Genomic DNA, 24,186 nt, shown 5'->3' with positions numbered 1-24,186 from the left:
TTGGAGATAAAATTCAGTCTGCGGGCAAGGAATCTTATCTTGAATAAAAATTAAAGAATAAAAAAAGCCTAAAAAATAATAGCACAAGACTAGATTTCTTTTATTCTACTGCTTCTTCATACTAATAAAAAAGACAAACTGAAGGGATTTTTAAGGATTTTTATTGACAGTTTTACAAAATAATCCTTAATAAATAATATCTTGAGCGGTACTCAAGACACTTCTTGGTCTTGTACAACACGCAAAGATAGAAATTGCATTAAGTCCTTTGCATGTTCACCGTAATGCAAGAACCTGTTGCTTATCCTCCAGAATTTCTTTCTCATCATCCATCTGGCTTTCATTCCAGTCCCTTAAAAGAAAAATACCACAGTGATTTTCAGCAGCTTAAATTCCTCAAGCAATTCTGCTTTAATCTCCTTAGTGACATATGTTAACATATGTAGAATTAAAATGCATGAAAATAGCTTTTGCTGTATATTTTGCAAGTATACATACATTACAAGCTACTATATTCATTTTTCCCCCTCAGTTTTTGTCACATACATTTTCACCTCTTAAACAAGTAGGAGGTAAATAACGTTGTCACTATTGTGTCTTCATAGAGAAATCCCACATCTTAGAACAGGTAAGCTAGGAAAGCTGCTCTATTTAAAGGTACTATACACCCTAAGAACTTGGATGATTTGTAAGAGACATACTTTATAAATCTCAGTGCTGTATATTAACAAATGCTAATGCATTTTAAAAGACATAATCCCCAAATTTATACTTTGGAGTTTCAACAACAAAATATAACACTTAATTCTTAATCTGAGCTGCCTGAGAGTACTGGCTCAGAACATGAAGATACAAAATAGGTCATGCTGACATTTGTAATCAGCATCTAAACTACAATCAGAAAGTCAAGACTTTTTACTTCAGTTCTGGAAAGGTGTTTGGCATATTAAGCATTTTACAATATCGTAAAAACATACTCAGCAAGTTTAACTTACCTGAGAGTATCAAGTCTGCTGTAGTCTTTTAGCTCCAGGTCTTTAAGGAAATCTGTACTATTTCTACATATCTTCTCTGAGTGTCTGCTGGTGGAGGTTACATCTTCAGAAATTAAGCTGTAACATTCTTCAGCACCTGAAGTATTTTAGGTCATTTCAGGAACAAACATCAACAAAAAACACAGTATCTACATATTAAAGAATTTTACAGTATCAACAAATCTTGCCATTAAAAGTCTCAAAACAACTCTAGCTGATGAAGGATGTCACTGGAAGCCCTCAAATAAATTATGGCTTTTTATTATACAGTTCTTGTATCATCCGAATTAATGGATAGGGTTTGCTTCCAAGATGTTTGTGCCAATACAATATGAAAGCTTATATACAGGGCCCACCAATACCTATGCGACCTCAAAATGCAGAAGCAAGCATAGAACTCGGGCAGCTGACTAATGGTAGTACGTATTTAAAATGGAATAACAGGATATATCCCACATCCATCAATTCAACAAGATGACCAACTGGGGTCACAGTCTCTGCTTCTTTTGCAACACACATGCAAGTACATTACTACTTTCCCAGCTAGCCACAAGTCTCTGCTACCAACTTATAAATACACCAAACGTATTGCAAGAAGGTGGAACAAAAAGGGGAGAGAAAAAATGGGACAATTCAACAATAACTGCCCTCCCTATTCTTCTCTGAGCATACTCGGCATGGATGTTCATTCTTCCAAGCATTAACAAGAGAAACTCTTCCAAAAACACATGGGTTCTGATAAGTACATATCAAAAAAAGAAGGATAGCTGTCCTGAAATGTCGTATCTGGAAGCCTCAGAAGAGCTGTTTGAAAGAAAACACAGCAAAACCTACGGTAAAAACATTTTAAAAGACAGAACACTCTGGAATCCAGACTACTTTTGTTTACTGAAGATGCATCATAGCCAGGACCTGCCAATATAAAAGCACCACAGCGACTCAGAAGGGACCGTCACACCCTAGGAGGTACAGTCTATCAAGGCTGCTTATGGCACAAAGCGTCTTAGTGACCTGTCTCCTCACTGAGATGGAACAGAAGCATTCCAATATATTTTCTCCTGTATTCAGCAAACAAAATCAGAACTTGCTCATTTTGCTCAACCATAACCAATAGACCTCACCCACCTGCCACCCCCCCGTCCTCAAAAAACAAGATGGGTTTAAAAAGAGAGAGGAAAGGGGAGTGAGTCAAACCCAAAATGAGAGGTAATACCATGTTTGTGCAGCTTGGTTAGTACATTTTTGCATCAAAATCAGCTAGATCTGAGAAGGCAAATGAAATAGCTACTTGTTTTTATTGTGTTACTTGGAAGCATGAAGGGAAAAAAAAAAAAAAAAAAGCTGTATTGCCAATTACCTGTATAACTTCGTAATTCTTTTTCCAGAGTAAGTAGGGCTTCTTGGTCAGCATTATATTCCCAGAGATACTCTTCTTGTTTAGTTACATCAAGGCACTTGTGCTTTAATATCTTAGTATCAACTCTAGACATATGCACAGGTGAACTCTTAGGTCTTGGCTGTGTGTTTGTTGGGCAATTTCCAGTCAGTTTACAGTGTAGCTTATTTGTTGACCAAGGTCTTCTAGAATCATTCCCTGAAATAACAGAAAAGGTCACAACTTCTAATAATTAAAGACTTCACACATAAAGAGAGTTTTATCTCAGCTCATTAACAACATTAATTGTAGTTAAGATTATGAATGGATCTGAAGAAATTATTAATCTTGCTGAAGATTGTGAATTAAGAAATGTTAATAAAGAGCTTACAATTAGATTGGGAAGTAGCACCTCATACTTCAGGGGTATCTTTCAGGAAAAAAAAAAGTGATTTAAATATTACGTACGATGGCACCAGTTTTGGGGGAGGAGAGAGACTGAGAATGTGTGTAGAAAGCTTAAAACTTTGGTTCTGTCTTTTTCTTAATTTAAGGCAACATGAATAAAATATACACACTTTCAAACATTTTTCTGGGATTCAAAATTGACAGTTTCCATTTCCACACATAGTGTTTTCAAAATTGAAATGCCAAACTGATTGCTCAAAATGAGAGAAATCATGTAAGCTACATTTCTTGAGATGGAGACAATTGAAATTGAGAAAAGTAACTAAAAAACGGAGATGCAGTTATGCATTACTTGTTTCTTGTAGTTCACATGTTAAGACTTATTTCAGTAGCACGAAGAAATCTTTTATCAGATCAAAACCATATTGTACCAGATGCTGCAAAACACACAGTAATACATAATCTTGGTCTAGACAGTTTATTATCTAAATATTCACGCTAAGAAGGGAGTAATGGGGTAGAGGCAGAGCAGAAACTAAACACAATAAAAATAACTATTAGTGACAGCTGGAAAGAGATAAGTTTTAATTCAAAAGCCCATTCTTATGGAAACAATGCTATGTATGTAAGCCATTATACACAAAATACAAATACATAGATGACGACATAAAAATGACCTAAATTTAACAGAGTCATCACAGATAGTGTCTCTACTTCTTACATAAGAAAAATTAACCTGTTAAAGTAGGATCTCAAAGCTGTTGCTGTCCTTACCTGGGTATGGCCTCCATGCCACCATCAGGGGAGAAATTGTACTTTGAGTCTTCAAACCACTTGAAAGTCTGTTCAGCTGACTTGCTAGGACACCTTGAACTACAGAATCATCCGCGTATTCGCTTAAGCTCCTTTCAGTAACCCACTTTCCATCTCCTGGAATTAAAAAGCATTAGAGGAAATTATTTGCAGGTTTTGTGTTGATATGCATTTACTGTTACTATCTTTGCTGCATTTAATGTGTATGATTTAGAGAAGTCATGCAAGAAATTTTCTACACATAATGTAAAAAAAAAAAAAAAAAAAAAAAAAAAAAAAAAAAAGATAATAATAAGTTTATTTTATCCTTCCACAGCACCAGTTACGTATGTTGGCATGACTGTTACCCCGAAGTTACTCCTAAAAGTAAGCTAGATAAAAGTTACACAAAGAGAAGGACGTCTTACAGCAACAGTGATATATATGTATATTGTTTAAAGATTTTATTCATACGTCATTACCTGGAAAAGGGATGCTACTGTCCATAGGGCCTGAATCAGCACACAGCGAAGAACATGCTTCGAGCATTACTTGTTTAGGGTTTGCACCACCAACAAAGAAGTCTTGAAGTCCCCAATACCGCGTAGAAACAGATTTCTGTCTTTTGGCTACATCCTGTAACTTGAAAAGAACACAAAGATATTAGAAACAGGAAAAGAAACAGAAAATTTCCTAAATTGCCCTTGCAAGGTTATATTGATAAAATGTTCATTTCATAAAACTTGGAATGATTCTGATAGCGTGGTAATAGATAAAGCTCCCTTCTCCCCCAACAAACTTTTTTTTTTGTCTGAGATTGGTCTGTTGTTCCTTTTGCTTTTTTTGAATATCAAGATAAGACTGACGATACAAACTGGAAAGCACAGAGGCCTTTATCCTCTACAGATGAAATATGGTAGGCAGTGACAATCCTCTGATTAAAACTATACTCCTGATGGCTTTCGGGGGGGAAACAGTCAGGGGGAGAATAGGGAAAAGTGGTAGAATATTTCATGGTAACCATACAACTATCACTCACTCTCAACGGATTCAACAAGATGGTATGTTGTCTCGTGCTAAACTAGGAAAGGAGATAAACTATGTTGCTTAATCTATTTAGCAATCAAAGATTAAAATATTTTACCACTGAAGACTTTGTAATTACAGGCAAAATCAAACTCTGGCTATTGCAGACACTGTCCAGTTCTTGCGAATCTTTATTCAGTTTCTGCAGTCGTGTCTCAAGGTCATATTCGTTGCTCATTAGTTCAGCAGGGTTAGAAATCTTCTCAGGTAGTTTACAGGAGTGAAGTGATCTTCTCATAGTCTTTTGTCTAATATTCGCCTTTTGCTCTGCATTTCTTTCAAGATTGCAGACAAACACTTTTTCTATAAGAGTACCAAAAAAAAATCATAAAAATAAGGGGTTTTTTTAATGGAAATTAATATGAATTATAACCTGAAAGTCTACTGTATTTTCTTAATGAACTTAAAATAGGAAGCCTCCATTTAAGTTCAGTTATCCCTATGCCATAAAACTACAAATAAGAACAGTTAACTCTCATCAGCTTCTTGCCTGACATCCAGAGATGCCAACATACACAGACTAGACTTACAAGGTGGTAGTACCAGTTCCATATCTAGTGTTCTTGTACATCATTGTCTATGAAAATATTACATCTTGATAATAATTTTAACATATTTCCAACTACTTCTTCATGCTAATGTGTTTTGTTTACATTTAGAATGCCATAATCTAACCAGTGCCAGCATAAAGAACTGCAATAGTAGCAATTTCATAGAGTTTCCTTAAAAGCAGTACAATGGTTTGAAATACAATCAGGCTGTGAATGATTCTGCAAACTGTTTTTCATTCATACAAGACATAGCCATTTTATTTCTTATCCTGTGCCCAAAGAAACACATAAATCACATCTCATTAGTCAGCTCTTGTTTGCTTTTTCATATTTGAAGATTTAAATAAGCAGTTTCTTGAACCAAGCAAAAAGGGAACAAGTACTAGGGTCTGAAGTGCTGAACCTCTCAATCTATACCTAAAAGCATTTTTCTACATAAAAAGGACACATGCCATACATTAAATCTAATGCAGTACAGATAAATTATGATATTTGTACATTCACTTCATCTGCTTTATAAAGGGTTGGCTCTCAACCATTTGACAATCATCATAGCTGACTACCACATCCTATGTGAGAATAATAAAACTGTAGACATGTATGTACATTGTACAAATAACTCAAAATTTACCTTGAGAAACTTCTTTAGAAGAAACAGGATTTCTGCCAAGAGGAAGAAGTAAAAAATACTGAGTGTCAGCTCAGGAGGAAAGACCAGAAGAATAAAATATAACAAAAGAGATCACATCTAATCATAAATAAATTTTGGGAGACCAGAAGAATTGTACACGTATCATTAATTATTAGGACTCTCAGTTTTGCCTGGAATTACAAGATTAGTCAAGTGAAATTATCTAAAAAATACACAACACCAAACAATTATAAAACTGGTCTGTATGCTAGCCCCTGCTCCTACTGAGATAAAAGCAATTTACAAACAAGGATTCTCCCCTTCATATGAAGTACGACTGTCTGCAAATAAAAGCACCTGTTTCTTAGGAAAGTAACTAAGTCAGAAGATAGGATTATTCCCTTTTCTCTTTCAAATAATCTCTGCATTTCTCTTACCTTCCACACTGCTTGAGTGGTTCCATTTTTCCTTGGTTGTTCATTCCCACAGCCCCAGCTTGTACTGTCAAAAAGTTAGATGATTCTTCCAAGTCCTTACCATAAGACTAATTAAAAAACAAAGCAAAAAAAAAAACACAACACCCATGTTCAGAAATAGATTAATTTAAAAAAAAAAATAACAACTCAAGTGATCAAATGTCTGCAGATTCTATTTTTGCGTAATTTCTATACCGTAAGGGTCCCTGTACATAACAGAGAAAAATTACAGGGAACCTCTGGAAAGATAAATTTTCCACATTTGTATGGAAAAAGACAACAATAGGCCAATATTTTTTTAAATTAGAAATTATTTAACTATTGCTACTTTAAATATTTAACAGATTAACATTTAAACATCACTTGAGATCACTGTGAAGATTCATGAAGCCCTTAATTACATACTTACATCATCAAGGAACTCTATTTTCAAAGAGGACTCTGCCATTTCAGAAATAGCCTTGGGTACTTCCTCTCTAAAAACAGATGTCCAATATCTCTTCACCTCTTCAGCTGTGAAATATAATTAATTTGATGCATTTCATCTTTTCCTGTTCAAGATACACTTATACAAATACAAACCTTTTACTTATTGTAAAGTACCATAAATTTCCCCTTTCATTATTGTTACTTTAACTGTTCAGCAATCACAGGAAAAAAAAAAATCCCAAGAAGTAGTATTTAATAGCTAGATTCAGTAAACAGATATCTATTATACCTGTTAAGTCATTGACATCATCATCATCTCCTTCTTCCCCTCCTCCAATCACAGCCTGATGTACACTCGGTGTTTGCACAGGTTTAATGCAACTACCAGAAACTTGATCAACAGGAGTTCTAAAGAAGGAAAATAAATCCATCTTTAAAAGTCATCATTTTTTTAATATGTAGTATCACAGTTATTAAAAAAAAAACAAACAAAAAACAAAACAAAACACTACACTACTTACTGCAGCAGGATTAACGGCTGCTGAAAAGCAGCAACTCTTCCTAATTGCATCGAGATAACCTCGCACCTCAGGGTCTAAAAAAACCAACTCTGTAATGTTTATAAAAGCATCCTGAAGATCGTACTTCCTTTTCTCTATAAAGGTCCTGGAGCAAATGCCCCAAAATCAAGCAACCAAGTACTACTGCCAGTCTCCAAATTCTACAACTGATAGCAACGAGAATCCCTCCAAGTACTACCTCTGAAAGAATTCTGAAATACTAAGTCATCAAGTCTGGTTATAATGGTTATTTTATTAAAATAAAGCACCCTGTATATAGTAATCTTAACTCTTGAGAATATAATTAATATTTTTAAAGTTTCAATGGAATTTTTGTTAATGCTATAAAGTATCTCTGACTTCTTTCATTAGTACCAGCAACTTCAACAATACCTTTTGTATTTCTTAAGCAAAAGTTTCTCCATGTAGCTCAGGCCATCCTTCTTGAATTCAATCTGGATAGGTTCCTTCAAAACAGTAAGATTGGTCTGTACCTCACAAATTCCCACAGATTCTACTAGAATTATGAAGAAAAAAAAAATTAAATAGCTATTCAGTTTTATAAACTTGCTATTTAATGACATTATTTTCTAATTAATGTTACAGTAGTAGTCTACGTCTAAGTCGTTGCATAATTCCAAAATTTAAAGGGCCAGTAGTATTAGATTTACACACCGCAGTCAGTAGTGAGGGTAGCCAGTAAAAACTCACTTATTACAGCTTCTCACATAAAATAAAATTACCACATCGGTGGGGGGTGGAGGGGAAGGGGTGGAATCCATGACTCCACAGATAAAAATCCCATCATATCACACAGAAAGAATGAACACTATCCATGGACTAGAGGAAGAAGACTAATTTGTACAAATCCAACCAGACAAGAGGGAGGTTTTTTTTCATATTTTTCCATGCATACTTCAACTGCTTGCATCTTTTCACTGGGACAAAGAAATATTAAGAGCCTGTGGAAGGCAAGCAGAAAACCTACTTTGATACAACATAGGAAATCCTGAGCCACGCACATTCCTTGGCTCAGTTAAAAGCTGTGACTTTATGCTCAAGCACTACAGTTCATATTAAAGTCTAAAGTGAGAAATCACCCCACAGGAAAGTGCAGGGACATGAGTTAAACGATCTGGCCAACAAGAATGGGATAAACACTAATCTGCACGTTATTAAAAAAACCTTCAGAGGTTGTTGTTAATTTATAAAGGAACACAGAGAGAAAACTTAAGATGAAACATTTACTATTCTAACAGAACATCTACTTTCACTAATCAAAAACCTGCTAACTCACCAAAACGGCTCCTAATGTTTTTAAAATGCAATTAAAACAGAAAGAAACCATACCTGATAGGACCTCACGGGCACGCAATTGTTCTCTGTGATCATAATTGTCTTTTCTCCATTGAAGCAAAGCTTTTTGAAAAGACTTTGCAGATTCTTTCTCATTAAATGTACCATTTAGTAATAACTCTTTGTCCTGATTTTCAAGGCCTTTACAGGTTGATGCTGAGGACAGTTCCTAAATCAGATCCACAACTTAATTAATACAACACTTGCAATGATAATCCTCTCCCCAGTTACATACAACAGCGACAACATTTTTAGCATCAGCTATGGAAATGCAGCACCCTTTTTATCTGGGCATAGTCTAGCTACCCTGGGTAATCAAGATCACTCAGGTTTTACATGGTCTTGTTCACAATTAAATTGCAGTGTTCTATATCAAGAGCAAAATAACAAAATTATGTATAAGCACACACACACAAAAAACATTTAACTGAAGTGCTTTTAGTAGGCAGAAAGCAGTAGCCATGGATGGCCTACATGCTATGCACAGGATGGATATCACGCCGACAGACATGAAGAGGGGTCAAAGGGCTGCGCAAGTCTGAGAGCTTGATCCCTTGCTTGGCACACTGTGGAAAAACCTAAGGCCACTCTACCTAACATGTCCTAAACAATAATTTATTTTTTTCTTTTTCCAAACTGTACACTACCTTAGCACTGCCTGCTGACGCTAGCAGAGATGAAAACTTGTCTGATGTGACCTGCTGCTTGCTGTTTACTTTCTTCTGCTCATGATTAATTTTCGATCCATTCAGATTTACTTCCTTGATTAAGTCATCAACGGTTTCCAATTTTCCGACATGTCTATCAGCTTCTGTCTGTTAATGAAACATTATAAAGCCATCGATTGATTGCAAACATACTCAAACACTCCACTAAACACCATATTAAACACCATTAGCAGGTAAGTAACCACATACTGAAGAGCGATTGTGACATAAGCACATAATTTCAATAGTGTGCCAATGTGTGAGAAAAAATTCAATAATCTGAATATTCCATTAGGTACTACACAGGACAGACTAAGTGAGGTGTTTTATGCAGCACATATCATTTAAACAAACTTATGAGCTATGTACTTTTTTAATGAAGTTCTGCTTATTGAAGCTTTTCAGTAGACAGAAGCACATCTGTAGAGGACAACAAGAGGAAAACATTCATTTAAGGAACTAACCAGGACATCCATTCACATACAAAAAACAGTCCAGGCAAGTTCAAAGTATGAAGAACTAGTTGAGTTTGACTGAAATTAGCTACAGAAGAACAACATTTTTACATGGAGATCACAGAAGCAGACACTTAAAGAAGGGAATTTCTCTCTGTAATTGCCCTTCTCCTTGACTCATTCTGTTTCCTATGGCACATGCATTCAGAAGCACGCACCTAAAGATTATGTCAATTTCTTTTACCCCTCATGAAGAAAATAATCTTAACGTTACAGTATAATTCAGCAGAAGTCACATTTCTTTGAAAGAAATCATTTTGTTACTGTAGCTGCATACACCTGCTCTCTTTGAGCAAGCATAGTTGCATTACGTATGGTTGGTTTTGGTACTCCAGCACACTGTATTGAACCGCAGATACAACAGACAGGCTCACACTGCTGTATGATTTGTACAATATCAAGAACATCTTCATTGAGATGTTGCTCAGTTGCTTCAAAACACTTAAGCAAGAATTGCAAAATTTATTTTAGAGAATACTTGCAAAGTTTATTTGTTCTGGCTGCATGTTAAACTGAACTCACATGCTAATTTTCTCCTACTTCAATGCCTAAGCAACTTAGGAATCTCTCTCTGCACCCTTCTGTTAGCTCCTTTTATTAATAGAGGCAGTGTCTAAATAGTTTCAGAGTAAGACTGGAGAGAATAGCAAAGAATCAGTAAAAGGTGGGGGAGGTAGCTAATATATAATAATAATATATAAATACCAAAATTAAAATATAGTAAATATATTAATTTTATTATAACAAAGACAATAAATAAAGTAATACCAAAATTTTAGCTATATTATATATATTTCTAAAAGAGAATACGTTAAAAATGTCTAGATTTATTATTGTTTTACTATTGCTGCCACCTAGATTTCAGTTCCAGGTTTAAAAGTTCTGCTACAGTCTATTAAAAAAAAAAATCCTAAACACTCTGTATTTAGATGTGTGTACGGACATATTTTTATATCCATGTAAAACAGCTCATGGTAAAACTTTTATATCCACTGCATAACTCAGGACAATGCATCATCCCAAACAGATGATTTATTGCTGGTTTTTTGTTACTCACAGGATGGTGTATCTTTCTGTAATTTCCTTAAATGTTCACCTGAAGTTTTTCCACCAAATGATGTGATCTTTCTAGTAACATACTAGGAGTAAGGATCATTGCGACAAGGACGTATTTATTAGACCAACAACTGACAATTTACTGCATTACTAAAAGGATTGTATTTTGAGGAAAAAAAGAATGAGATATCAAATAAATTTCAGTGGAATAACAGAATGACATAGCCAGTGACACCATCAAAAAGTAAAATCTGCCTCCATGAAAACCTCATACGGTAGAACTGAAATAGTTAAATTGATTTACACTCAATCAAGACCCTATCTACATTTTCTATATTTGTTAGCTTGCATTCTGATGATAAACTAACTTTGATTCTTTGTAATCACAACAATGAAATACGAATCCAAACATTTTTTCATAAATCATTCCTCATATGGCTTCTCATTGATTCATTAAATCCAGCTATAAAAGTCATCATTTACATAGGAATGAAAGAGAATTAAAACAAGCATAATAATATGTATTTGGAAAAGTATTTTAAAAAGCAAATCACGGCATTTATCAAAATAAAATTTGGAATAACCTTAAGAGAACAAAAATAGTGGTTTTGTCCAAAAGATAAAAATCAAAAATGCATGTACAATTTGGCTCAAATAAAGAGATGTTACAACCCATTTATGAAATGCAATCAGATATGATGCACGAGAAACTTAAGTTTGTTACAATTAAGTGTTATACAATAGTTCTAGGAGGAATCTTTACTACCCTAATTATAAAATTATAAATTTTTTATTGTTTCATAACAGATACGCGACATAAAGTTGTATGTTAGAAGCTGAATATTACTGTGCTGAATAATAAAACTACACACAACTTAAGCCTCCACTGTATTATATAACATTTTAGTTTCATCACAGTTTACTCCTTTGTGACTGGAATCCAAGTATGAAAGAACCGGGGATGCTGAAAGTGGCATTTGATGGAGTGGACATAATTATAAGCAGGAACTGCACAACTACAAAACCCATCAAGGCACAAGGAAAGCCAGCATGATTTTTTTTCCCTGTATGTATTGCAATAAAACAGCTATGCTATTTACGTCTATGAAAACACTTTTTTTAGCTTAAAAACTTTCTACTGATTAAGTAAATCATGTGATAGCATGAAAGTAATCCCCTTGTAACCCAAGCAACGGCCTTGCTATCGACCAGCGTTGCCCTGGCCTTACAAGTGCTGCTCACGATACCGGAGTTTCTGGGACCAAGAATTAAGGATTTAGAAGCATCGCTCCGCCTGAACGGAGGAGGGGGAGGTTAAGCAAGAAGCAAAAGGCAGCCCAGCCCATCGCGGCACTGAGGATTTCCAGCCCGCCCGTTACTTCAAACGGGCAGACACGGGCGGGGCAACCGCAACGGCCACAGGCACGCGCGGCGCGGCGGGAGCGTCCCGCGGGTGCGCAGCGCCCCCTGGCGGCCCGCCCCGGCCGCGCACCCCGTGGACAAGCGGGAGCGGCCCCCGCCGCCTCCCACAAACCCGGGACAGGCGGGAACAGCTCCCTGTTCCCTAAAAATGGGGATTTACAGCCCAGCCGGGCCTGCGCGTTAAAAGCTCGCACGAAGAACAAACGCACTGAACAATTCCCACGAGTCCTACTGCTCGATACCAGGGTGAAGAGCTCAGCACCTCCATCTCCACCTCCCCTCCTCAGGGACTGTGGAGAACAAGGTCGTCCCTCAGCCTCCTTTTCTCCAAACTAGACAAGCCCAAAGTCCTCAGCCACTCCTCACTGGACATGCCTTCCAGCCCCAGCACCAGCTTTGCCGCTCTCCCTCAAGGACCCTCACATTCTTTGTAAATTGTGGGGCTCAGAACGGCACACAGTGCTCCAGGCGAGGCCGCGCCAACACTGAATCCAGTGGGATAATCGCTCCTTTGAAGCCCCCCAGGATGCGGTTTGCCCTCTTGGCTGCCAAAATAATATGGCACTATATCATATTTTGGAGGCTAGGTTTCCTATTTATGCTTGCTAAAAAGGCAAACATATCTTATTAAATATAAATCACCTCATACTTGATAATGCTAATTTCCACATAGCCAGCAAGTACCAGCTCAGAGAGCAGTCAGAAGTAAGAATGTGCCCTGGTGCTTATCAAAGTATTTAAAATTACAAAATACTCAAGGACCACTCAATTTTGCCCTATTTGCCTGAAACCATACATCTTATTTTAATCGTATGGTAGTGTTTAGTTAAGTCAGAGACCAGTCTTTACCCACATTTACATGCTGGGCAAAGTAATAAAAATACAGCTTAAAGAAACTCCCTGTTAAAGAACTGGTAACAGTTCTGATAACATAATCATTTAATCTGTTTCCCTGCATTCTGGGAGATCAGCATAGAAAACCTCCCATTACTCTATGGAACCCAAGTAGTTATCGCAGCAAGAAATCCTAGAATTAAAGTGGATATCATCAACATGTTTTGGGAAACAGATGAGAAAAATTATTCCTATAATTTCAGTTCCAGAAAGATATTTAAATAAAGTTGGATGAAATTAATCTTAAATACTTAAGTAATTTTTTCCTCTTTTTAAGTTGCTGCACATCTATTAGTCAGTATGGCGCCTCAAGCTGACCATCTTAGAAAGGTCTTCTTTCTCCCAGCAGAACAAACAGCAAAAATAAGGTACTAAAAATCATCTTCAATTCACAAGAAAAGCTAAGGCTAAAAGTTCAAATGAGCTCCTTGACTTTATTATTTCAAAGTAGCAATATTGCCATTAAAATTATTCCCTTTTTCAGAAGAGGCAGAGGCAGCTAGTATGACATCCACAGACTACCATCATACAGCTGCATTGTACAGAAAAACTAACATACAGAAAGCTAACGTAATATTTAGATCTGCACTTGTGTTTGAGGCATGCACATATTTATTTCTATACATCGATCTCTTACCAGCAGTGCACTCTTAATTTCATGTAGTCCACATGCTGTCCCCTTCAATTCAGTTTTTTCAGGAGCTACAGTATTTGCCATTTCATGCTTAGATAGTTCTTTGACTGGCTCTGGAAAAAAAACCAAACAAACAAAAAAACAAATCCAGTACTCCAGTCTATATTTTCTTTATTGCTTACCTGCAGCAACCTCCAAGAACCAGATACTCTACCAGAAGTTTGTGAGTTTTCATTTAGTTAACAAAAATGTCTTTACCTTGAATCTGTTCTTTGAGTATTTGCAACTTCACTTTTCCTGAAGAAACCTACATAGAAGAATATTTACATATATATATAAACATCAAGGTAGATGGACTATGAATATTAAATGAAAATTAATAGAAGACTAACTTTCATAAAATGAAAATGTTACCATTTCTAGGAGAATAGCTAAGCATGTATTTAAAGAGTAAACTCCCTGTATTGTTCATGACAGCCATTCAGCCTGTGACCAATTTCCCTCCGCATTCATGAAATGACATTGTCCTTGTTTGCCCAGCAAAACGTACATAGCAAGGGTTTTCCACAAGCACAGACCTCCAGAAATTTCATGACCTCAGTGACTTAAGCTCAAATGCCCAGCAAAGCCTAATGCACATATAAACTGCATAGAAATCTACCTATCTGTGGGCAGTAGGTGTCAGTTTGGTTTTCTTCTGCTTCTCCTCATTACCCTTCCATCATCTAGCACCCCAGTAACTGATCGTTTCCAATGGTTTTGCTCCTCAGTTTTTCCCCGCAAGCTGAGTCCGCACTGTGCCCTCACTTTCCCTCCTCCTAATTTCATGCACCTGCAGACATTTTAATTTTGCCCTTCTGAAAATTCTGCCCAATACATCTTATCCTTAGCCATCACAGCAAAAATCTTGAGGTCTTTGAAGTAGTAACAGCTCTGAGTTACTTGTCTCAGAAAAAGGGAAGGAGAAAGAGGCGAGCTAAAGAAAACCTTTTCATTCTGATCCTCTCTTCTACTCATGGGCAAGTAGGCAATTTTATTGAAATTGAGTGTGTTGGCCAAGAAGAGCTTCATGCCAAACTGCTGCTGCTTCGAAAGACTTCAAATAGCAACTGTGATGGCTTAGTCTGAATTTGTCACTGTCTGTTCTTCTCTTCAGACTTACACAAGCTTTATTTCAGCCAGTTTCAAGTGGTCTCTCTTCACTAACAGCTCTCGTTTCAACACAGCATACATAGCATGGCTCCCAGAAAAAAAAAAAAAAAAAAAAATTCTACGAGAAAACTCCCTTTTTATGTCCCACTCAGTATAATTTGCGTGCCTCTCCAGACACATCAGTGTCTGCTATAGGAAAGAGGAAGTATCTGTAAGTTGAGCTACTTTGGAAAATCTGTAGGGGATCCCCAAATCCTTACTAATTCATGGATCAAGTAAAGAACATAAGCTCTGTTATCACAATTGGTATTTTAACAGCACTCATGAACACTATTTGGTGACGGATACACCTAATGCTTGCTTCCATGATGTATGAAGCCTCAAGGACAAGAGCCTAAGCTGTTAAAATGATTAATTTATTTCACTAGAGAATGAACTATTAAGACTAGGTTATTACAGTTGGAAGTGATAACACTCCCTACGAGGTCCAGTCTTCAGCTACTTACAAATTTGACCAACTTTTACCATTCCCTTACATCTGCCTTATCCTTAATATTTTTTGAGAGTTTGAGCAAAATTGCCCTGGTCATTTCCAGAAGGAAATAAGGGGAAAATACCCCACTGTGTACATATATATTAAAAAGAAAACAAATTTTTCAATGACTTTCAGGAAAGTTCAACCTCATTCCTTTTAGGTCTAAGCAAGAATATCACAGAACAAGAGTCAATTGATAAGCTTAATCTAGTTTTTAAAACACTCAGAAGCATTCAGTCTCAGTCCAAAAGAACGGCCTGATCCCAGTCCTTGTCCATGAGAATGCTTCAAAGATCTGTTTAACCCACACTTGACCAAATAGCATCAGTGCTCAGGATTAATGTAGGACTTTTCCAGCTACTGTGGACCAAGTGGCGAGTCAAGTTCTGAGTCTCCTGGTATACTTACTGAGAGGAAAGAAACCCAGAAGAATCATAAGAAAGGTTACAGGACATGCAGAAGTGGGGAAAAAGAAAAGAGAGAATGAACCAGACAGTCATATGGAAGTTCTACTGTGAATGCAGATGCCATTACGCAGTGACTGAGTTAAAGAAAAAACTTTAACTGTAGTATTTTTTTTTAATGTGGTGTGCCTTTTGCATAGCTTTTATCTATGAAGATAGATAACTTTTACTCAAAATGTCACCTGTAGCCTTGTATTTCAGGTTCATAATGGACATTAGACAAGGCCTAATTTGAAAGACAGGCTCCCGATGACTTCTGTCAATACCTAATGAGACTTTTACAATAGTAAATCTGCAGAAGCAATGAGAATTTGCTATCTATTGCAATCAAAAAAACAACAGATCACCAAACAGAACTTGGTGTTCCTCCAGCAGAAAGGGAACCATAAGCTTGGCATGCAAAAATAAACAATCAGAAATTATAGTCAGAAGGTGCTTAACGCTTTATTTTTACAGTACCTGAAATTTCCACATTCCATAGCTTAAATGTTCTAAATCTTGTTTTGTTTTAAATAGTTTTACTGCCAATATACTGATAATTTACTACCTTATTATGGTTTCCTTTGCTTTGTGACAAAACTCGAGCATGGCTGGTCATTGCTGCTGCCTGTCCAGATTTCCAATGATAAGCACTTGATTTCCTATGAACCAAGAGCAAGAAAGAACTTACAAATTATGCCTTCTTTAAAAAAGAGAAGCATAAAGGTTTTCCTTCAAGTTTTTAAATGATAGAGCATCACAAAGATAAAATACTTGTCTATAGGATCATCAATTCCCCAAAACACAAACACCTCCCTTCCACTGAAACCTGCTTTACATCTACTTTAATCGTAGTGAAATCATCAACTGTGTAAAAAAGTACTTATTTTTAGACCATCAAATTGGTCTAAGTTTTTAGACGTAAGAAAATCCCATCAATTCTCTAAGGTTGGCTTTAGAAGAATAAAAATGCAACAGCAGCATGCTTTAGATAAATCTTCATCACCTCAATTTACTCTAGGGCATTCATCCAGCACAGCTAAAATGCAGAATCTTTTAATAAGCCAGGAACACATACCTACAATTAAGATTTCAGTGAATATCAGATATTGACTACTGTGACAAACATGGAAGATAGTGGGGAAGAATTTAAGACTAAGGGAGATTAAACTGTGATTTTCAGCTTTAGCACACTGCTTAATACACTATTACATATTTATCAAGTATTGAAATGACTGATCTACTTTGTTTTAGAGAAAACCAAACACAGTGCAAAACAAACTAAAGCATAAAATGCAAGAGGTAAGGAAAACATATGGGAGGGAAGAGGGATGATCTTCCCACCAGTGGTGCAAATGCCCGTGATTCATGCCATTTGAACTCACACCGCCACCACGGTCAGGGCTTGCGGGTACAAGGCCATGAGAACACTACAAGAACTGCATGAGAACAAAACGGGGGAAAAAGTGCCACGCACTATCTGGAAAACACTGACTCAAGAGCTCGAGCAAAAGTTTACAGAGCTCTAAAGAGCAGGCCCTTGGCATTACCAAGACTAAGGCACCAAGGTATCCAAGGCACTCGTCTCTCCAGTGACAGAATACGTCAGGCAGACGTACGAAGAAAGGGAAGCAGATGTTGCAGAGATCTGCTAACGCTCAGAGTGAGCCAGTAACAGAGCTGAGATTTAAACTTCCACCCTAGCACTTGCTTCATTACATTATGCTTACTTTCCAAGCCATGTTTTCCATGATATGGAAAATGACTTTCTGGGAAGCTACACAGATGCACGCAAAACAGGATCAAAGCAGTATTACAAACAGCATCCTCTTTAGAAACTTCAGAAATAAGACTGAAATAGCGCAAGAGAAATTACTTTCTCTCTCCTGCTTTAAAACTAAGGTGACAAATCCAACTAGACAAGGGGAAAAAGGCAGAAGAGGGAATCAATGAGGAAAAGGGATCTTTGCTGCTGAAGGAATATCCCTACCAGGAAGGATTTGTTAGTTTACCTAAAGAAGAAAAAAAATAAAAATTTTACACAGAAGTGTAAAAATAAACAAAAATTCATAGAGTAGCAAGTTTATCACTGGGAAGAAAGATTGAGGAGAGGAGAATGAACACTATTGTGAATTCCAAACTTTGCAAGAGCTCCTATCTGGGGCAGGGGCAGGTATGGAGAGAGCATCTCATTGGATTTCTTTTTTTGAAACAGAAGTTTAACCTACTTTCTCTCTTCTTTTTCTCTCCTCATGTTTGACTGTAGTTGCCGTAATTTCTTCTCCATCTCTTTGTTTTCTTTTTCTAACTGCACTTTCTCCAACTGTAGTTCTCTGACAGTTCTGGAGAAGTTAGAGTAGTAAAATATTCATTAGAAATTACATGAAAGACAGTAAGGCACCTGAAGAAGTTTAAACCAGCAAGAAAAAAAAAAAAGTGGAAAAATTTGTCATTAAAAGGCACATCACCCTTCTATCTGCCAGCAAGACTGAAAACAGCTGTGGAAAATTGTGAGCAGGTCAGATGCAAGTTCCTTGGACCCAAGAATACCTCATTACAGAGGGGCATGCTGACAGTGATACAGCTACTCCAATATCAGCTTTCGAGTATTTAAAAATGATACAATTGTGTTTGCATTCAGAAAGGTTTGTTGCTTAATTATATTAAAATAAACTAACCCAGTGAATTCTTTAGTATTGTTTGTTACAACGTTTATGTTAGATATGCAGTTATAAGACCTATAAACTTACTCAGAAACTAGGCTAAAGACTAAGAAAAGAAAGGCTTAAGGATAAAAGCATAGGGAAAATACCAGAAAAGAAACACATCATGATTCTTCTTGCTGTTACACAAACATCTTCTACTTAATGTTGCATTAAAACTTAATAAAAATCGTGAAAAAAATCTCTATTACAATCAGATAAAATGCACTTACTTTGCTTTTAATCTCACTGAAGTTCCAGTTTTTGAGCCTGGGAGTATTACAAAATCATTCATGTTCATGATACCCAGTACAATCTCCTCTAAAAAAGAGAATTTCAATGATCTACAGTTAGCAACCTGTTGAAATGGGAATTTGATTGAAATTAAAACAGTAAAAACTTGTTACAAATCTAAATACATTAGTGTATAGAGGGAGAGAAATGGAACACTGAACTTTTTTGTATGAAGTGCCAATAAAATCCTAGAGCAACTCTAAATTAAATTTAACAGAAAGAAAAAGTTTTTATTACATTTATGAAACCAGGGAAAAGATTTACTTGTCTGTTTCATTTTAGCAATTCCCTAAAGGTCAATGAAAGCAGTTTAATATTAAATAAAACACAGCTTTCTTCAACCAGACCCAGAGAAAGCACAGAGAAGGAGAAAATTGTATCAATGGCTACGAAGTCAAACCCTCTCAACTGATTTGGAAAGATAAACATCTTCTGTCATATACAAACTGATACAAAAGAATAGGATAACTCACAGAGCAGAGTTATTCCCTTCTCTCAAAACTTCAAGACAGTGGTATTTTGAAGACTTTTTTGGTTTTTCCCCAGGTTGTAAAATACTCTTCCAGCAAGCAAGTTCATGCAGCACGGAGTCTAAACTGAAGTTTAGCATCCATACCCCTCCCTCCTCCACTGGAATGCTTGCAGTGTAACTAGTAGAGATTAAGCAGGCTGCTGGAAGAAACACGCCAACGCTCGATTTCAAGCACAGTGCCAAAGCTGAACATTTACTCGCGCTGCTGGGATGCATATGGAAAAGAAAAAAAAAACAAAACCAACTTTATAGTCCCGAGACTTACAGCTGACAGGACGTTTGGAAACTGTTCTTCAACTGTTGGCTATCAGATTCCAGCTGAAAGCAGGACCTAACTGAAATGATGTGGAGAAGCTTAGTATTTGAAATACATCAAATGTATAACTGAACTGAAGAGAAAAAGCTCAGCTGCCTGTTTGCACATAAACTTGAAAATTACCATTAATACAGTTAAAATGTGTCCAAATAATCCCTCCATCCATGAGGCAAAACTCCTGTCAATGGCACATTGCAAACAGTTAAAACATCTGGTGCCACAGAGCCTGAAAGGAATGACATTTCAGTGCTGACAGAAACATCAGACACGCGCACAAAATACATTTCTAACTGTGCTGGAAAAACCAAGCACGCCATTCTTCCTTATCCTTTCAAATAAATTATTCTTTTCTCACATTCTAAGATAAAAGAAGACTCTGTTAACATAGAATAGAATAGAAGACGGTTCTTCTCTCGGCAAATGTGTGCTAGCAGGACTAGCACATCTAGACGCTGGTTTGGATGTAGCCCAAACACCACCCAAAAATAAAAACAGAGGTGAATGACTGAAGCCAGCTCACCAAGCTCAAGGAGGGAAAGCAGTTAACTCGTATAAATGATGGGTTTTTATAAACTTTAACATACTCCACTGGAAGGAAATATTTAATGTGGTAACTGAAAAGTTGTGACAGTATCAGAGATAACACTATCTACAAAGTTTCAGGAATACAGTGATACTGGGTAGGAAAAAAAAAAAAAAAAGCATCAAGTTATAGATAACAGGGGATGCAGATAGACAGAAGGTGATAAAAAACCTGACGTGTTCTGAGAAAATACCTGAATTCATTTAATAGCTATTAGAGCATAACTCTGTTTTTATAAGAACAGCTGTAAAACACTGAGACTGTAACACTCAAAGTTAAACACACTCCATTTAGGGAAATGTGCACCCTTAGCTTGTAAGGCACCCTTCAGTACCCATGAGAGGGGCTGTCAGGACTGCCAGGGAGGTCCCCCAAAGGCAAGTACTAACGTTTCCTCAGAAACAAACTCCGTACTTGGAGACAGACTTGTAATTTAAATATAGACTAGAGTGTGTATTTCTTTTTCTGTGTGCTTTTTGTTTACTTATGAATCCTTTTCTCTTGTAAGATGAATTTCCAGTGAGGCAGAGTAAAGCAACTCATCGACATAAATAAATCAAGCATTAATTATCCACATCCTTTCTGCCAGCTCTTCCACACACACTAGTACTCAAATTTCATCATTCTAGCAGGCTCCTCTGTGCTGCTAACGGATACACAGCGCAACAAGGGGGGAAAAAAAAAAAAAAAAGAAATGTTTCTGCTAAGTGAAATTTAAGTTAATTTAAATTTTAAGTCTGCATAGCTAAATGAACACAAATCCCATGTACTCGATATCTCAGCTTAGCTCAAATTTCTTCCTAATCAATTTACAGACAGCTTTATAACTTAAAGACAGCTGAAGATGGCTGCAGTCTATTTCAAACTACAAGGGTTTAACTAGAGCAGACTAAATTCCAACAGTTTTCTCACATCAATAAGCCCATAAAATCCAAAGGGATACTACCGTATACGTAATAGCTCACATCCAATTATCATAACCATGAACGTAGATTTCATGCTAGACTGACTCCTATCCACTTACCAATAATTCAAACCAAACTATTTTCTTTGAAGAAGAATTCTTAGTGTAACAAAGACTTTGTCTAGCATTGCTCTCCGCCCATTTGCTGTTAAATAATATCAGCTTTGGTCCTTCCAAACAACACCCTTGAACACTGTACTAATTGGAGGGGAGAAAAAAAAAATCACACAAAGTTTAATTGCCTTGTAAATCTGCTCCTAATAGCTAGTCTAAATCCAGCTCTCAGGTGTGGTAACATAATATCAGTCTCTTGGGATAAATTTTTATTCATGCCCCACTATCTGTGACATCACCCATTTGAAACTTCACTTTCTATTTTTAAACAAACTATCCATTTCTGTCTTTAATGCTGTACAACACGCACAAAGTAAGATCATAAAAAAAAAACCAGGTTCAATCAGCTAAATGATACTTTCCCTAAGTTATTTTCCTATACTTAGCAATTTTGTCACACGTTGGATAGATGTATTGTCTCAATGCCTCTGGCAAGTCAACACCTATTTCTACCTGTTGTGTATTGTCACTATTTAACCAAGAACTATTATTTTAACTATATTTCAGGTAACTTTAAACATGAAAGACGCTAGCAGAATGGGTCTCTGTCTCTCCGTATAGTCTACTCAAAAAAAAAAAAAAAAAGAAATCCCATTACCGAGTATGTTTCCCGAGATAAATGCCTTACCATCCACACTCTATGGCTGCAGTGCCTGGCCTGTGAACTCCTGCAGAAGCAGTGCAAAGGCAGCAGCAGTCGGGGGCAAGAACAGGCGAATACGCGGGGCCAGGCGCCAGTACTTGCCTGGGACGCTTCTCTCCCGCTCCAGTCCCCGCTAAGCAGGGCTTACGGATTTCAAACAGGCCAGGCAACAGCTCTAGGAAAACACAGAACAAAAAAAGAGAAAAAAAAAAAAAAAAAGATGGTGTAAAAACACCCTGCTGTCAAAGCTGTGGGGTTTTTGTTTGTTTGTTTGTTTGGCTACCGAGGGCTCTGTTTTGCAATGAGACCGATGAAAGGTAGGAAGGGCAGGGAAGAAGGAAAGCGCCTACAGCTGCCAGCTAAAACCAGAAAGCCGGAAGGAGGGGAATAAAGAGAAAAATGTAAAGAACAAGTACAAACTCAGACTGTAAGGGTGCGCGGGGAGGCCGTTCCCGGCAGAAGGCGGGGGCACCTCCCCCTGCCCCCAGATACTCCCTCAGCCCCTCGGCACCGGCCTGGCGGCTGCTCCCGGGGAGAGAAACGCTTGCCCGGGCGAGAGGAACCCCCACGGCCGGGCCCCTAGCGCCCCGACACAGGCTTCAGCCTCCGACCCCGGCTCCCGCCGGTCCCAACCCTCGCTCTGCGGCTCTCACCCCCCCGGGGGGATCGCTCCGGTACGGCCCCGGCCGCGGCCCCGTGTCCCCTCCGCGCTGCCGCCGCTGCCCGCCCCGCGCCGTTCCCATGGCAGCGGCGGCGACGCGCTGCTCTAGCGGGAGGCGGAGAGTCCATTTGAGGCCGCGGGTGGGGGGAGCACTGAGGGGAGAGACGAGTCCATGTGGCGCTGGGGGGGGGCTGCGGAGGGAGGGTACCGCGGGGGCTGGGAGAGGGGCGAGGCCCAGCCCTCACCACTGCCGGGGCCCTCGGGCTGGCCGAGCTTCTCGGCGGCTCACTCACGGGTCTTAAAGCTGGCCCTCGGAGTCCCTTTGCCTCAAGTAGAGCTGGTGCTGGTGCTGCCACAGGCGCCATCAACAGCCATCGGGCCCGCGGAACCCTCCAAAAATCCTGAGGGAGAATCACAGAACGGTTTGGGGTGGAAGGGAACTAAGCCCACCCAGTCCAACCCCCTGCAAGGAGCAGGGACATCTCCAACCAGATCAGGTTGCTCAGAGCCCCGGCCAACCTGGCCTTGGACGTTTCCAGGGGTGGGGCAACCTGGGCCAGTGTTCCACCACCCTCAGCGCAAAAAAAACATTTCTTCCTTATATCCAGTCTGGATCTACCTCCTTCTATTTTAAAACCATGACCCCTTGCCCTGTCACAACAGGCCCTGCTAAAAAGTTTCTCCTCATCTTTCTTATAAGCCCCCTTTAGGTACTGGAGATACAATAACGCATTTACAGCACCTCTATCCCCTGACTTTTAGGTTTTCAGGATGTACTTTCATCATGGTTTTTCCCCCACAATAAGTGCAAAGGCTTTTCTACAGTGGGAAGAAAAAAAAAAAAGCGTGGCTGGTGTTTTCACGCTTCTGCAAGGCGTAGTGCTTCCTCCCAGCAGAAGTGGTAGGGGATGGTGCCCTGAAAAATGAGGCCACGGGGGATTTATCTCAAATTGCATGGACCAGCTGAGCTAGAGCTGGCTTGGATCCGCCTTCCAGGAATACACCCAACTGCTGTTGATGCAAGCGTCTTTTCAACCTTTATTCCCAGTCCCACTACAAAACACGCCTCTGTTTATCTTTGTATTTGGGCTCTTCTGTGTTTTCATTCTAACTTATTATTTATTTAGAACTTCATCTCTGGAGGAACCAATGTACCCTTCCTGCTGATTCAGTGCCGTGCTTTAAGCAGCTAAATCTAAATCAACCTAGCTGAGTGCAAAGATGCCTCGAATCACTTTTTGTACAAGTTATCCCATTATCCACTGGGATAACACTAACCTTTAGCGCTCAGGACCCAGAGAGCTATCGGGCTTCCTTGTGA

At 38.2% G+C, this 24,186-nt stretch overlaps 1 protein-coding gene across 1 annotated transcript; it reads right to left on the bottom strand.

Annotated features, from left to right (window-relative positions):
* Positions 1-276: 276 nt before the first annotated feature.
* Positions 277-19,877, bottom strand: ZBBX (zinc finger B-box domain containing). The gene is made up of 19 exons (XM_086754946.1): positions 19,850-19,877; positions 18,992-19,079; positions 18,285-18,398; positions 16,625-16,718; positions 14,185-14,233; positions 13,930-14,039; positions 9,346-9,513; positions 8,693-8,867; positions 7,736-7,856; positions 7,072-7,190; positions 6,763-6,866; positions 6,315-6,421; positions 5,878-5,909; positions 4,754-4,998; positions 4,092-4,251; positions 3,592-3,747; positions 2,392-2,628; positions 996-1,131; positions 277-352 (listed from the first exon to the last, which is right to left on the bottom strand). Exons 2-19 carry the CDS (start codon positions 19,057-19,059, stop codon positions 277-279), a joined length of 2,271 nt encoding a protein of 756 aa, XP_086611072.1. The 5' UTR covers positions 19,060-19,079; positions 19,850-19,877.
* Positions 19,878-24,186: the final 4,309 nt, after the last annotated feature.

This window comes from Chlamydotis macqueenii, chromosome 9 (assembly GCF_036417535.1).
Source record: "Chlamydotis macqueenii isolate bChlMac1 chromosome 9, bChlMac1.mat, whole genome shotgun sequence".
In the NCBI taxonomy this organism is placed as follows: Eukaryota; Metazoa; Chordata; class Aves; order Otidiformes; family Otididae; genus Chlamydotis; species Chlamydotis macqueenii.
Note: the sequence above shows the minus strand (reverse complement) of the source record. Positions and strands in the feature narration are given on the sequence as shown.